A 17,477-nucleotide genomic window follows, 5' to 3' on the forward strand; every position below is an offset into this window, starting at 1 on the left:
TGGTTTAAAATTAGGTTCGGCATATATCAAGTTCGAATATCCCATATAAACCGCGTTGCATCGTCTGAATCGGAAAATTATATGTAGGCCGGAAAGCCGTTTCAGATTTTGCCGAAATGAAGTACACTTATGTATTTTGACCGCCTGAGCACGAAAATGATGTCCGTTTTTCGTTTCATTATTAACCTTTTCCGAAAAATTCGAAATACCATATGGTAACCACGGGTCGCCTAGGGTACTGGTTTTTAGGTCTTCCTTTTTGAAATAATATCCCCAAAAAATACTGTTTTACGCACTTGACGCAAAGTCCAGCGTTACATTTTCCACTTGCTGTTCGCCCGTTAATACTGTAATTTTCATCCGAACAACGTCTACGATTTGATGGCACATTAATAGCTTAAACACAATACGGGCGACAACGAATATTCGTCGTTCTCGGCGACGCCGTTGGTGATTAGAACACACGATTGTACCTATATGAAGATTAAAACAATTCGTGACGGCGGCGAACTTCGTCCACCATGACGGTTTTTGACATAGAGCTATTTCTAATTTTATCGCCGTCCACGGCGGCAAAAACGGCATCACCATATCAAAGAGTGATTATTTTTAGTAGAAATCTTAAGAATTTTCCAAAAAAAATTTAAGAAAATGTCTCCGTTGGCAATATTAACATTGTTCATGTTTGGTTTCGTCATTTATTCGCCGTTACAACGAATATTCGTCGTCGCCCGTATTGTGTTTAAGCTATAAAGTGGCCAATTTGATCGTATCGGCAAGTGTGTTTTACAAGACCTAGTTGCTGGGTCTTTCTGTGCGATGCGGTACTGAGCCAAATTTTGGTCAAAACGGTCTACTCTGTACATACATACATTTGTTATATTCTGTGATCGCACAAAAGCGGTGTACGTTTATTCTGAATTTACTTTCTTGTGGCAATGACTTAGGATTTTCACCTTAAATTGTAGATTATTAACATTCCACTTCACCAAACGAATACCAGTACTTTTCATAACAATTGATTCCGAGTAACCTCTATGCATCAGAGGACAGCTTGCAGGAATGCGACTTTCACAGATTGCTCCCGTGGCAGTATATTAACATGTTTTCAAAAGAGCTAACAAAGGATAACTAGTGAAAAGGTTGTCGAAATAAAAAGCAAACGGCGACACTTTCAATGAGTCATAAATATCATCGATCATAGCAGCACATTTTCCAAACCTTGCTTCTTAAAATTCCACATTTTATCACGATTGGCGCCGTCGTTTTTTGAAGAAGCTTTAGAGTTGTCTTCGAAATGATTGATGATTTCGACATATAGTGTCACTTACTAAGTTGTTGCGAATATCCTCATCCCGACTCCATAAATTTCTAAAATTAGCGTGGTAATTATATTCCGTAAGACTAAGACTTGGGTTAGGTCTATTGTGCCTGAGCGAATATATTACACTTTGTTCGGAAATCATCGAAATACTTTTCAAACTGCTGGTGCGGTAGTAAATAACGATAATCCTCGTAATTTGCTTCTGGGAAAATGGAAGTAAGAGATGATGCATTTTATCCATTGAAATGTTGTTTGCTTATTGCTTTGTGGCCGTGAAACGTTTGTAGGTTTTGGTGTTCCTCTACGTAACCGCTTTCTGTCTGACGATGTATATTTGAATGCTGTTGGTTGATCATTAAAATCCATACTTTACATGCATTTTCTACCATAACGGGCAAACTTTTGATATTTGAAGCTAAAGAATCCAAGATAATTTTTGTGATGTATAAAGCAATATCATTTTCCAACATGCCTTCAATTTCGTCTTCATCAAAATTTTATATATGTTGTCCACTAACCATTATTACTTCACATCCGCTTTTATGCTGAGCTGGGCAAACATTGTCTGGTATTCCCCCAAATTCATCTTCATATTCGAAAGATATATTGCCTCAATATAAATTGTGCTAGGTACACAATTTTGCTCATCTGCTTCGTCAAGCTCTTGAATCAAATCATACATTTGTTGCAACGATAACATAACATTATATAAAATGACTTACCGACATGCCATATCGGAAAGAGATTTTTTCACCTTTGTTTTTTTCAGCTTACTTTCAGATGCGATAATTTAACGAATTGAAATCACAATAATACAAATTTTAAAACTTTGACAAAATACAATGTTTCCGCAAAAGAAAATGGCTCATTTTGAATTAAAGTTATCTAGGGTGAACAAAACGTAGGAAATTTGTTATAATCCAGCGAGTTGTTGAATGTAAGTGTAATGCCTTAATGCGGACGCTGCCATCGGCATTATTTCGAACACCTCTTCAACTAACCAACCAACGAAATTCGGTCACTATTTTGACAGCAGAAGACAAAAGTGTCCAAGCGGTGAAAAGTAATTTCAAATTTAATGAATTCCTGAAAAAGACATAAAGAGTTGCTTTCCCCTAGTGAATTCATCAGACGATTAAAAAAATTTCGAATGGTAACTAGCGATTGGCACGCGCGATGTTTTGCTCCAAGGCCTGAATCGAAGACTTTACATATACACACTGGAAAAAGTCTTACGGGGTGATATGACACGATATTGGTGGCCAATCTACCGGCACAAAAAGTGAAATTATCTGCTCACCGAAGTGTTCTCTCAATAAATCCATTGATTGATGCGATGTGTGGGAAGTGGCGCACTCTTGTTGAAACCAAATGTCGCCGAGGTAAGAGCTTTAATTTCAGGCATCGAATAGTCGGTTATCATGGCGCGATAATGGTCGCCATTGACGGTTACGTTCTCAACAGCAGCATTTTTGAAAGACAAACCACACCAAACCGTTATTTTCAGAATGAAATGGTAACGCTTGGATCTCTTCAGATTGCTCTTCGTTCCAAATGATGCAATTTTGCTTGTTTACCTATTGAGCCAGAAATATGCCTCATCACGTGAGTTTTCGTAATAAAGTTGAACAATTTGTATACGTTGTTCATGGTGAAATGCTTAATAATACTGAACAAAAATATCATGACAGCTTGACACGACTCATGCTTGATCTGTCAAAAAAAGGCTATTGAAAAAGTACTTATACGTGGATCACCCGTTATATATATTACATTAGAGGGTCTGACATACTTTTAGTATGAATTTGTTTCGGTTTTGGCCGTTTTGATTTGCGTCTAACCTGTTTTTTTTTTTCAAGTCAATAAAAAAATTTGAAATTTATACACTCATTTATTGTAGCTACTTCACTTTGACAGCTACAAAGTTTCTAAATTAACTTCAGAGTTGCAATTTAATTTTTCGAATACTATCAGTTATCTCAAAATACCATTCATTTCGAGTGAAACTTTTAATAATGACAGTTCCTATAATGTGTAATGAAATAAATATATTAAGGAAGAGAAATAGGATACGATGTTGCAATGCATTCGTAAAATACAGGTAATTAGAGATTTTACCTCGTTACCTCCGTCTACCGAATGACAATGAGAATACCACTTCGAAACACAGGCTAATTGGTGCTACAATTGCCAAAATTAAAATTTGCGAAAACTTAACATTTTAAGTTTAAATAAATATACCTTTGTAATCAGTTTCGGTCCGTGTACATCCAATAGTTGTGCACGCACACATTGTTAAGAGTCATTTCCAGTGCGAACACATGCGAACGCCAGTTGCACGGAAATGTGTAAATCGGTACACGGTACGTTTCTTGTGCGCCTTGTTTGCGCCAGCAACTCTTAACGATTTCAACAGATTTATATGCAACAGACATTTTGCTGGTGCAACACCGAAAAGGATGTTAATATTATCAAAAAATTATCTTCTAGCCCCAGGCTGAGTGGCTTTGTGCCTTTTGTACAAACACTAGCACACATATATAAACACGTACATTTTAGCTTCTACCCGGGCGTCGGGGCAATGGTGCACGCATTTGCCGAGTGTACATGGGACTTTAGTTGTCGCTCTTTTTCTATGCCACTGTTTGCCGGAGGCGCATCACTGAGCTGCCGTAATAGAGAATGACTGGTAACACAGTGGTCAAAGCTAGCGCCCGGGGAAGCTGCGACAGCGCTCACTCTCAATAAATATTTACTTTTGCAAATACAGACCAAATTGTCAAACAAAGTCTTTTGCTAAGCTCTACATTCTTAATTCAAGATGAAGCTGAAATACACGCAAGATGACGCGCATACGCTCGTCTGTCGCACTCAGACCGGATGCAGCGGCGACGGTGACGGATGGCTGGAACTTTCTGAAATGTGCAAAAAACTTTTTACTGTCAGTTTTATTTCATATATAACTAAGGTTATATAAGTCAGTATGCGCGTACAAAGTGTGTAGCTACTCGAAAATAAAGTTTGCGTCATTCATTCTTCACATTGGGTCATTTTTAATTGTCTTCGACTAGATAGCGAGGGCAACAAAAACTATATTCTCTTTACATAAATCGCTGCAAGGTTTTCATGGTATAGTATTTTCCTTCTTGTTTATAAATCTAGCTCTTCGTATTTACAATACCAAAAAATGTAAGCCATAAAGATCTCACAATATTGTTAAAACAGAAACTAATGACAAAAGTCAGACTTCTCTGGTTGTGTTTAGAATATACTACTTCTTTTCACAGAGGAAAGAGTTTAATGATAAGATATTTTACAAGCAGAACATTTTGTATGTATTGAAATTTGGGTTTATTCATTATTATACTCTCGCAACCTGTTGCTACAGAGTATAATAGTTTTGTTCACCTAACGGTTGTTTGTATCACCTAAAACTAATCGAGTTAGATATAGGGTTATATATATATAAATGATCAGGATGAAGAGACGAGTTGAAATCCGGGTGACTGTCTGTCCGTCCGTCCGTCTGTCCGTCTGTCCGTCCGTCCGTGCAAGCTCTAACTTGAGTAAAAATTGAGATATCTTTATGAAACTTGGTAGACATGTTTCATGGTACCGTGAGACGGTTGGTATTGCAGATGGGCGTAATCGGACCACTGCCACGCCCACAAAACGCCATTAATCAAAAACAAATAACTTGCCATAACTAAGCTCCGCAATAAGATAAAAGACTGTTATTTGGTACACAGGATCACATTAGGGAGGGGCATCTGCAGTTAAAATTTTTTTTAAAAAAGTGGGCGTGGTCCCGCCTCTAATAGGTTTAATGTGCATATCTCCTAAACCGCTAATGCTATAATAACAAAATTCACTGGAAGCAAATATTTTTAGCACTTCTATTGACGGTGTGAAAATAGTTGAAATCGGGTGTCAACTCTGCCCACTCCCCATATAACGGTACTGTTAAAAACTACTAAAAGCGCGATAAATCAAGCACTAAACACGCCAGAGTCATTAAATTTTATCTCTGGGATGGTATGAGATGACTTTATAGGAACCGCGTTCAAAATTAGACAGTGGGCGTGGCACAGCCCACTTTTAGGTGAAAACCCATATCTTGAGATCTGCTTAACCGATTTCAACCAAATTCGGTGCATAACGTTCTTTTCATGTTTCTATGTCACAGTGCAAAAATGGGCGAAATCGGACTACAACCACGCCTACTTTCCATATAACACCATTTTAAATTCCATCTGATTATTTCACTTTCCACTATGCAAATCAGGCAACAATAACTGTATCGGGATAAAACTTTGCGTGAATAATACGATTAAAGTATGCCACCTTGTGGCCAAAAATTGTCTAAATGGAACCAAAACTGTTTAAGCCCCTAAGTACTAAATATGTGGACCCCAGTGCCTATAGTTGACCTTCTACCGAAAATATCAGCCAATCCACAAAGAAATCTCAAACGAGTATACTATTTGACTTTGCGAGAGTATAAAATGTTCGGTTACATCCGAACTTAGCCCTTCCTTACTTGTTATTCATTTGTCTGTCTGTTTCTCTTGTCTCTGAAATGGCTAGACCGATTTTGGTGGAATTTTCGCTGGCGAATAGCTAATGTAATAGGAAGCAACTTAGACTACTTTTATTATAGAAAATGTATTTATTTTTGTTAATAGAATAAATAATATAAGCCGGACGGGTCGTCGTAAGTGAAACACAAGTTGGTCCATTGAAAACCTTGCATAACACCGCGCAAACGTATTAAATAATTTTCATATTTCAATATTGATTTTATTTTAACATTTCAATTGATTATAACTTTAAAATATTGACTCTCATTCTGAAATATATTTTAAACTTTTTTATTTTGTAAACCTCTTTGATATCTTTATTGTTGTGTTGTTATGACTTCAAAAAAATCGTTCTCCTTCTCAAAAATAAATTCAGCAAATAACTTGATTGAACGTGTTTAGTTATATTATGGTTTTTTATTAATTTGAATAAATTAATCTACTAAAAAATTTAACAGATGACAACTCTTCGGCCTGGAGGAAGGCAATTGGCAGTGTCTGTAGTGAATATCTGCGAAAATACGAGCGGGATCCATAGCAAACTGGACAAACAGGATCGGAACCATCGAAAAAAGTTAACAATGGTCCAATCCCTTTTGCTAGTTGGTGTGTAGAACGGTGTTGAAAACAGGTGTCGTGTTCTTATGTGTGCTCTCATCGTATACGGTGTGGTCCTCGGAGTTTTCTCGAGTGGCGTGCTGTAATATAATGTGCCAGTATTTCCGTGTTAAGTGGGGTGTTTATGCGGGGACGTTAAATATTACAACGGAGGCTAAATCTCGTTTAGCCAAATATTATCCCCTCTTTATCGTATTTAAATATCTCACATATTTGTTGTTGTTGTATATATCTCAATTCCTATGTTTATCAAACATTCTTTGGAAAGACTGCTGAGGTGACAGTCCTTGAAGGGATATAAATCCGGATCCGTTCCCTTTACTCAGTGTTCATTGTACCGGGAACATTTTAGTGTTATATATGGTACGTTAGCGTTTTATAGAACACCAATTAGTTCCACATTAACCAAAAACGATGTTGCGAAAATCTCTTTTTCTCGCCATGGTTTTAATCTTTTACTTGTTCTGATTTAAGCTCAAAGCATTGCCACCTTTAACCAAAACACACAAATAAACGAAAGTGTGGTGAGAAGCAAACACTTTTTTATAGTACCATATTGTAGTAGTATGAATATATTTTGTTCTACTCGGATAATGAAATGCCTCCGAACCAAAAATTAAATAAGCTCAAAGCAAGCTACAACATTTTGTATTAACGTAGTTAAAATTTTTTTTTCTCGAAACTAATTCTGTTTTCATATTTGTGCTTTAACAGCGGGCGAAGCTTGAGGAGTGTGAAGCAAAACCGCCGCGGGTTTCTATTCTAATTCCGCTACTAATAGAAGTAAACCAACCGAAAGACCTCCGCTCATAATTGCAATAATAACAACAGAACAATAAAAACGACAACACTCAACATCGTTTGAGTGAGTCCGCCCTAAGCGCTATTTGTGCAACTATGAACTGTGCCAGCGTGCAACAGGAACAAGTAGGAAGCGATGGAGTGGTGAACGCAGATGTTGGCGACGTACAGCCGGCAACTAACAACGAACAAATATCATTCACAACAATTTTTACTCTTGTTCATTGTTTATTTTACTAGCTAGGGGTGGGACCTCAACCCCCGTCATCAGTGCCAAATGAGAACACAATAAAGATGCAAGCAGCAATAAAAACAAGCAACTGATTGTTGCAAGATGCAACACTGAACTCCTCACAGCGCATCGTAACACCGGCTAATTGTGGTATGAAATGCTGCCGAGATGTTATTTTGCTTCGGCGATTCGATTTTCTGTAAATGCCTGGCCTTCAACAAACGCCATTCAAGTGACGCCACTTTCTACACCGATGATGTTGCAATGTAACCATTGCTGACACTTACTACACTTTTTCGTTTTTATTAGAAATTGTTGCTGTGTCACTAAACTGCATGCCGTTTTTAATATAAAGGCAAAACTCTAGAGAACAGTTTTGAAGAACATTGCTTGGATGGTAGGACCCAGTCGAATGCATTTGATTTGTTCCGGTATGTTGTTAGGTATTCCTAAAATACTTCGAAAACCATATTCTTGTATTCCCTGCATAAAGGTAATGAACGATAAGAAGTCAACCAAAGCTGTAGTCGTACGATATTTCTTCATTCCAGTCTAACAGAATAGCAATTCATTAGAAACAAGATAATTTTAATAGTAATTTTTTTATATTATTAAGTCGTACAGATTCCTAAATCGTTTATTGCAGGCTTTATGCTCAAAATTAGAAATAGACTTGTTGATCCGCATGAGGGTGATACAAAATTTTAATAGATCTAGCTTTTCAATTGGGGAAAAAACCTTTATAACAAATGGACCTAAATATCATTGCTTATTAATCTACCATCTTTTCTGTTAAGGAACTACCGTTGTATTATATAATGTAAGAGTGGGTGCCGATACCAACACTCCGCCAACCGAAGCAACAAGTAAAATGAGACTTATTGAGATAGTTGACACTCTATAGCAGCGGTGATACAAAATTTTTATTCAGCTCCAAAAAATGTACAACAACATAGTTCTCAAAAATACAAAAAATACTTCAACTCAAAACTTTACTTCTACTGAACTAACGACAAAGCAATGTGTACCAAAGCTAAGTGTATCTGAGCCAATGTCAACCAGCAGTGAATGAATGACGATTATGCCGTTAGTTTCGAGTCAGCCACCGTGAACTACAAGGTGCGTTCAAAAGTAAACAGGACTTTAAAAACAAAAGACCGAACAAATGGTTTTATCGGAAAAATCAATTAACTTTATTCAAAATAGTCTACTTCTGCTTTAATACAGCTTTTTGCACGGTTCAAAAGCATGTCGAACGAGTGTTTTAGCTCGTTGCCCGGTATGGCCGCCAGTATGCCGGTGCAAGCCTTTTGAATGGCCTACACGTCTGCATAACGCTTTCCTTTCATCGGCAAATGCATTTTTCCGAAAAGGTAGAAGTGACACGGTGCCATATCAGGTGAATACGGGGAGTGATTATTGTTAAAATGTGATTTTTGGTCAAATAATCGGCCACAAGCGTCGATCGATGAGACGGCGCATTATCGTGCAACAAACGCCAATTTCCATTTTCGCGATATTTTGGCCGAACACGTCACACCAAACGCTTCAAAACTCCAAGGTAGAATACCGCATTAACGTTTTGGCCGGGGGAAGCAAATTCTTTGTGGACAATACCCTTGGAATCATAAAAACAAATCAGCATTGTCTTCACTTTTGACTTCTCCAGGCGCGATTTTTTGGGTTTCGGCTCATTTCTCATTTATGTCCTCACGACCACTTTTAAAACGTTGAAACCACTCGTGTACTCTCCTACGGGATAGGCAATCATTGCCATAAACTTGTTTCATCAATTAAAACGTTTCGGTAAAAGTTTTTAGAATTTTAAAACAAAATTTAATGTTGGCTCTTTGTTCGAAGCTCATTTTCGCACCGATGACAAAAACATACTGACCCTTAAAACGCAGTAATTTCACTTCCAATAGATGAAATGTCATAAAATTTTTATTGGAAGTCGATAAGGAATAGCAGATTCTAACGCACTAGTCGACATATAGATGGCACCACTAAAGTTTACTTTTTTTCTGTTTACTTTGGAACACACCTTGTAGATGACTTGCTGTGATAAATTTTCGCATTCTTCTTAAAAAAAAATGTAAGTGATGTTGTTGGGAACCAAACGAAGCCAAGTGAGCTATGACTGCTCTATAGTATATATATATATATCGTACTAATTTGTTGAACATGTCGTTTATGAACATTCGTCTAGACCTATTTCGAAATATTTACTACAAAAATGGTATCGAGAAACAATTGTAGATGATCACCATAATCGATGTTCGCCTCTCTTTAGCAAGTGCAAAAGGGGTTATGACGTAATGAAGTAATTTGGATTTCTCATAAATAATAATATTCCTCCTAATAGGAGTCACTGTAACGTTCCTACTCTTGCTAATAAGCGGATATAACCTCATTGTATTCTTTTTGCAGTTAAATATAACGTCACCAAATCCTTTTGTCCATTGACCTTTGAATTTTTAAATAAATTTGAATCTACCTTACTTAGTATTTGCCCATTTATGCCGGGGTTTCGACTCTCATTCCAACATACCCCTTATACCTTATTTTTAAATGATATGGTCTTCTCCTATTTATATGTTATATAAAAATTCTATAATCAGCTGGTAAATTTTGTTCTGCGGTATTCAGCTGCAGAACAGACTCCTGCCTAACTTGACTAGGAAATAAAATTTCCGTACGTCAAGACGACTGTGCTCTTTGACAGGAGAGGAAATACCATTGCGGGAAATAATGGTCTAAATTGGATTGTGGAATTCCCAATCACAAGGATACTTATCGATTCCACCAGACCTTAGTTAATTTCAATTCCAAGTCAACGACGGGTATAATTCGCCTTATGGGATCCCGAGTAGAATTAACTGAGAATATTGTGATTGAAAATTTTTGCAAAATTGAAGTAAATCCATCACATGCAATTTATGTTTCTTAATCAATGACATAGATAGTCTCTTTTTGAACTCCGATTACATTGCCGTCACGTCACGTCTAATTTTCATTTAATTTTGTGAAAATATTTGTGTTTTGGGTCAGGCACACAATGCTTGACACAAACTCTAAAAGTACTCAGCGCGTTTCATATTTTCCATCAAGTCCACTTCGCTGATTGCCCACGACGTAATGAGATTAAAAATTATTGCGAAGCATAAACACGAATCACTTCAAATTTTGTAATGATAATTGAATTTTTGAAAACGGCTAATTGGTATGCATACAAACAACATCGGCGAATAAAAGTAATTAAAATTTTAAGCACTCGCAAGTTTTAATGGTAAAAGGCTTACGCATTCGAATTTCCCGAGGGCAGTCTTATACAAGTACCTATGTACTATTTTGCTTGGGGGGAATGTGTTGCAGTGGTGAACTGGTGCATAAATGATTGTCCAAATATAAGACTTTCTATATATATTAGTTATACAACCGACAGAACTAGACTTAACATAGTCTACAAGACAATTCCTAGCCTTGGTAAAAATCGTTTATTATTATTTTTTGAAATTTGTTGGAGAATCATTATTTGCGCTGAAAGTGGAACACTCCAAAACAGGGACGTTTCTTTCGGCGGAGTGACACGGTACTTTAGACCTCATGTGCTATAGCCAGATTTATGCTTAACTTGCAAGAACTGGTATCAGTTTGATACGATACTCGCAGCGTTTTAATGCGTTCCAGCAAATCTAATGGCTGATGCTTGATTTAAATTGTAAATTTATTCAATTTATTCTTAGGCAAAGAGAACTACAACATGAGAAAACCCGGTTTATCTCACAAGAACTTGTTGATATAAGGGCCGAAAACAGATATACAAATTTCTTCTATTCTATAATTTCTTTAAAGAAATTTTAGATCGGCGTATAATTTTATATTCGTTTACAGTTTTCCCAATTGCTTAGTGAGAAAAGTTAAGTTAAGTTATAGTATGTTTTTAATCCAAAGCTTAAAACTCGAAATTCATTATTGATATATTTAACGGCATTTTTTTAGTAAGGTGAATTATTTGAAAAGTGTTGAGGACTGAGAAATTGAATTGTGTGCAGCTACTCTCAGGTTATTCAATCCCTGCAAGCGTCTTTCCAGTAATAAAATGGAATTTTGCAGCAGTCTTTAGTAGCGAAGGTTAAAAAAAATTCAAGCTCATTTCTCCACTTGCTATGAAGAAGTGACTCCATATTTCGCGAATGCGTTCTTTTTTTGTTTCAATTTACAACCGCAATTACCGTTAGAAGTAAGCTGACCCGTAAATATAAAATGTTGCTGCGTGTGCGCACGGCGAAATGGCGCCTTACATAGCCTTAATTATTCCATAATTTTGCAATAACGAGCAAGCAATAAAATTCATTTAAATAATTGCGAGGCATTTAAGTTCTGCACAAGGTAAGGGTATCGCCATCGTGCAAGAGCAAGAACCTTTTTAAATGAAACTTTTCTTTGCTTTCTAAAGCGGAAAGTTGAAACTGAAGCGCGCCAGCTGAATACATATGCAAGGAAAGGTAAACGCACACAAAAAGCTCAGTCCGTATACCCAAAAGTACATATGTGCAAACACGCATGTGTGTGTGTGTATTGCACGCGTATATTGTGTGGAGAGTTTAAGCTTTTTGGTGTAGTTAGGCGCTCGCAAGTTCGCATATAAATCAAATAAACTACCTGTTATGCCAACACAAGTGTATATGCATTTGTATGGGTGTGAGTAAACAACTTCGGAAATATTTAACGTGGCAGCACAGGGAGTACTTGAGTGGCCCCTCCCGCCCAGGCACAGCCAATATAGAATTTTGTGCACTTGAGTTGCTGCGAAAGATCTTGCGGTCCCTCTAATGCCTTCGCACTTCAGCCATCTTTACGAGACAGCCACTTGGTTGGTGCGCTCGGCTTATGCGAACTAGCTGGAGAAAACTCAAGAGCTCCTACCAGGTTGATACGGCCTAAAGATACAAGGACAACAATCTGAATTTAAATTTTCAACGAGCATCGCTAATCACAGTGTTGGTACTCGTATGTTGCCACATACTCGCACACGCGCGCGGTTGTCTTGGCAGGCATGCCAAACAACGGTAACCGGCAGCGCTGCACTTGCCACTTGCCATTTGCCACTTTAATAGTAATGAATGCAATAAATCACATGAACTTGCCTCACAAGTACACGTACTTGAGTGTTAATCTGCGCGTTAGGCTGTGTGTGCGTGTGTGAGTAAGCGTTGGTGTGTACCCAACAAGCCAAACACCATTAGCTAAACGCTTCCTGGAATACATTGATTTTATCGTTATAATAAACTTCACTAGAATGGCTAACTACCATCAAGCATACCTGGAATGTTTCGGTGTGTTGGTGTAGTTGGAGTTCATGTTTGGTGTTAAAAATACCATGTATTTATGGCAACTCCTCTTCAAATTGTATTGCATAGGTTTTATAGCTTTCGATGATATAGTGTTGGCTTTGCTTTAAAAATTTATTAAGGGGCCTTGTTGAGGAATTTGGTGTGAAGACAGACTGGAGATCACTCGCCGCAATGAAAGCGCTCAAAAGAGTTCAGAGAGAAAAGAAGTTACACTCGAAATTCAAGTAAACCGTAAACAATTCAAATTTTTTCAGACACAAAGCATAGTAAAGAGAGAGACAGTCATCTAAATCAATGCCTACGCCAACGAGGCAACCATTAGAATTAAAAGTTTGCCCATTCTCTATTGACAGGCATTAAGAAAATAGAGGAGATCGAGTGAATAGCGAATGGGATAATTTAATAATATAACAAGTAAGGAAGGGCTAAGTTCGGATGTAACCGAACATTTTATACTCTCGCAAAGTCAAATAGTATACTCGTTTGAGATTTCTTTGTGGATTGGCTGATATTTTCGGTAGAAGGTCAACTATAGGCACTGGGGTCCACATATTTAGTACTTAGGGGCTTAAACAGTTTTGGTTCGATTTAGACAATTTTTGGCATACTTTAATCGCATTATTCACGCAAAGTTTTATCCCGATACAGTCATTGTTGCCTGATTTGCATAGTGGAAAGTGAAATAATCAGATGGAATTTAAAATGGTGTTATATGGAAAGTAGGCGTGGTTGTAGTCCGATTTCGCCCATTTTTGCACTGTGACATAGAAACATGAAAAGAACGTTATGCACCGAATTTGGTTGAAATCGGTTAAGCAGATCTCAAGATATGGGTTTTCACCTAAAAGTGGGCTGTGCCACGCCCACTGTATAATTTTGAACGCGGTTCCTATAAAGTCATCTCATACCAGCCCAGAGATAAAATTTAATGACTCTGGCGTGTTTAGTGCTTGATTTATCGCGCTTTTAGTAGTTTTTAACAGTACCGTTATATGGGGAGTGGGCAGAGTTGACACCCGATTTCAACTATTTTCACACCGTCAATAGAAGTGCTAAAAATATTTGCTTCCAGTGAATTTTGTTATTATAGCATTAGCGGTTTAGGAGATATGCACATTAAACCTATTAGAGGCGGGACCACGCCCACTTTTTTAAAAAAAATTTTAACTGCAGATGCCCCTCCCTAATGTGATCCTGTGTACCAAATAACAGTCTTTTATCTTATTGCGGAGCTTAGTTATGGCAAGTTATTTGTTTTTGATTAATGGCGTTTTGTGGGCGTGGCAGTGGTCCGATTACGCCCATCTGCAATACCAACCGTCTCACGGTACCATGAAACATGTCTACCAAGTTTCATAAAGATATCTCAATTTTTACTCAAGTTAGAGCTTGCACGGACGGACGGACAGACGGACAGACGGACGGACAGACGGACGGACAGACGGACGGACGGACAGACAGTCACCCGGATTTCAACTCGTCTCTTCATCCTGATCATTTATATATATATAACCCTATATCTAACTCGATTAGTTTTAGGTGATACAAACAACCGTTAGGTGAACAAAACTATTATACTCTGTAGCAACAGGTTGCGAGAGTATAATGAGGTACACAGTAGGAAAACTCCTAGTTACGAACAGGAACAAAATGTAATAACGTTAGGGATTTGAAAAGCATTTCAGAAACAGCCTGAGATAATTTTTATCAAAAACAGATGAAAGCAGATTACTTTCGGGTTCTCTTGCAACCAGCAAATGAAAATAATTACTTATATATAAGTTATCTAACACTAAAAAGTGCGTTTGCTTTCATTTCAATCTATTTTAAATCTTCTTACCTACTTCTTCTTGAAACCCCCGACCCATTTCGTAAAATTATATATCACTTTGACGACAAATTCCTTTTAACAAAAAAGGGAATACAATTATAAAACTTTTATGAGGGTTCTGGAGCTAAAAACCAGAGAAAAACGTTAGCTTCAGTTGCACAGAATCTATAACATTCTTCACAAATAAAAAAGGGCGTGTGCCACTCGGGAACTGCCGCGATAAAGCTATTGCATAGCATTTTTTATCAACTTATGCAATTATAATTATTAATTTATGTTTTATAATTTTATATTAATTCAAGTTTTATCTTGATATTAATTAAAGTTACTGGTTTTGATCGTGGTGATCGATAAAAAACACATTTTTTTCTTTTATTGAATAAATGAGAAGTTAATATTTTTTGAAATATTTGTATTATCTTACAATACATGTAGGTTATTAAGGATTTTTTTTTTATTGAAACTATAAGCTTATGGTAACTGAAATAAGAAACATAAGTTTGATACTTGATATCCTCTAAATATCTGGAAAATGGTGGTCCCATATTTTGTTGTGGATTCTTTTGGATCGTTATTCATTTTCAAATTCAATTTTTCCGAAAGAAAAGTGGTCAACCGCTCTGATATTTTATCAGCGTAGTTGATGTTGAGATCGCCAGCCAAGATAAGTGGAAATTTATTACCATTGATTTTATTAAATTCCATATTTTTATTAGCCATTTAAAACATTTTATCTTAAATATTTATGTTTTTGAATCCTCCTGCTTTTTAATTGATTTGTTCCGCTTGAGATATGCGTAAATACGCCTAAAGGTATGCAAACATTTTGCGCATACTTTGTGATTATGTTAGGTTTATTTCCCTTACGGAATTTCTTGATTCGGTCGCCGCGCTCAAAGCCCGCGATGGAAGCTATGCAATAGCTTCAAAGTTTCCATACACGAACTTTATTTGGATCGGTCAATTTGTATGGCAGCTATATGCTATAGTGGTCCGAAATTGGCAAACGAGCAGCCACGTGGAAAGAAATGGACGTTCGCGTATATACAAAAGGACAAACAGGTAGGCGGGCATATAGTTACCTATATAGTTTATAGGGTCTCCGACGTTTCCTTCTTGGTGTTACGAAATTCGGTGGAAACAGGGTATATTGACCTGTTAAGGGTATACAAATTAAATTAATTGTATTATTTTTTAGGGTCAGTAACACCCCACCTTCGATTCTTATTTCACTTTGTTTACATAACTGTGAAGAGTGGCATAAAAAAAAAGAATTATTCACTCTTCACAACAATACTATCAATATACTGTGTTTTGGTTCATTGGGAACTTTAAAATCCACTTTCCCTGTTCCTAACGCACTTCGTCTGTGTGTGTGTGTGTATGGCTGTATGTTAATGCAGAGTGTTCTTTTTAATTCTAAATAATTTTTCAAAAGCATAATCCGTGCAAAATTACTGGCATCATTGCCAATCGTAATGTACTTTCTACACTTTTTATGCGCACATACATATACATATGCATTGCATTATACTTATGTGTGCAAGCTGTTCGTCGTTGCTCAGTTCGTTCCAATTGCTGCAAAATTTATTCCGCTAATATTTACTCGCTCACAATAATATATGGACTCACTAGCACTTAATATCACTATCTAATCTCCCAGCGCACTCACACAATATGTGCGTGCGTGTGTGTTGCAATTACAAACGCCCGTAGTCAAGGTTATGCAAATGATGATTTCACAGCGCGACTGGGCGTTGCGTCACCTGACAAATTGATCGTACCCCATGCGCCGTTCAACGCTTCATTTCAATATTATTCGAGTCGCACTTGATTTCGGTGCGTGGGGCAACGGTGCGACGCAGTTAATGTTAAATTAACGTTTATTATTTCAGTGTGAAGACTACCGCCACAAAGCGACCTGCGACGCCGAGCTGAGCAAAGCTGAATCGAGCTGAATTGAAGTGAAGTGATTTGACTGTTTCCTTTTGTGCGAATTCAATGATCTGGAAGGTAGTGTTAATTTTAAATAATAATGTTGGGAAAGTTATTTGCACATTTGTTGGCCTCGAGAAATCACTGCGTATGTGTAACTTTGCTAACCACAATAATGATTAATGTTATCTCGGTTGGAATCAAATGGGAAACTAAGCTTTTAGATTAAATATCGATTGGACTTCCAATTTGTTGTCAATGTTTGGGGTTTGCATATCCCCCAAACCGAATGAGAACTGAAACTTAAATACTTAGGAATGTCTTAAATTTAAGAGCTTTAGCAATTTTCCCGTAGTTTAAGGATCGAAACTTTGCAATAAAAAGTAATGAGGAATTGTTGTTCACTATTTTCGAATTTAGTTAATTTGGAATGTTTCGGAAACGAAACTGAGTGTCGGTTCTTACTTGTATCGATAATAAATGAAAAATTTACCGGTCGACTACACAATCCTTCAGACAATACTATAGAATTTAATTCTCGCACCAAGCGTTCAACCCAACATAAGTTAATATGTTTAAAGGTAATACGCTTTGACTTGAGTTTTTTAAATATTTTTCAGAAACTAAGTAATTTGCATGTGCACATACTTTTAGACAATGTACGGACGCTACTTCTTCTCTGTCTGATACATACCTCAAATTTGCAGCTTTCAGAAACATAAAATATTTCGAATATAATATTAATTAATATTCCCTTAAATGTTGGAAAACAAAACGACCGAACGATAAAATCGCTTCC

At 37.0% G+C, this 17,477-nt stretch overlaps 1 protein-coding gene across 5 annotated transcripts in view; it reads left to right on the forward strand.

Annotated features, from left to right (window-relative positions):
- Positions 1 to 17,477, forward strand: part of Dop2R (dopamine D2-like receptor) — a 334,717-nt gene that overhangs the window by 216,203 nt on the left and 101,037 nt on the right. Inside the window, exon 1 of one of the 5 annotated variants that reach the window (XM_070110389.1) lies at positions 16,557 to 16,756. The exons of the other annotated variants lie outside the window; for them this stretch is intronic. Coding sequence (XP_069966490.1) covers positions 16,745 to 16,756 — 12 coding nt within the window. The 5' untranslated portion in view covers positions 16,557 to 16,744. Of the gene's footprint in view, positions 1 to 16,556; positions 16,757 to 17,477 lie in introns of those variants that run through there. 5 annotated transcript variants of the gene reach the window in all.

This window comes from Bactrocera oleae, chromosome 5 (assembly GCF_042242935.1).
Source record: "Bactrocera oleae isolate idBacOlea1 chromosome 5, idBacOlea1, whole genome shotgun sequence".
NCBI lineage: Eukaryota > Metazoa > Arthropoda > Insecta > Diptera > Tephritidae > Bactrocera > Bactrocera oleae.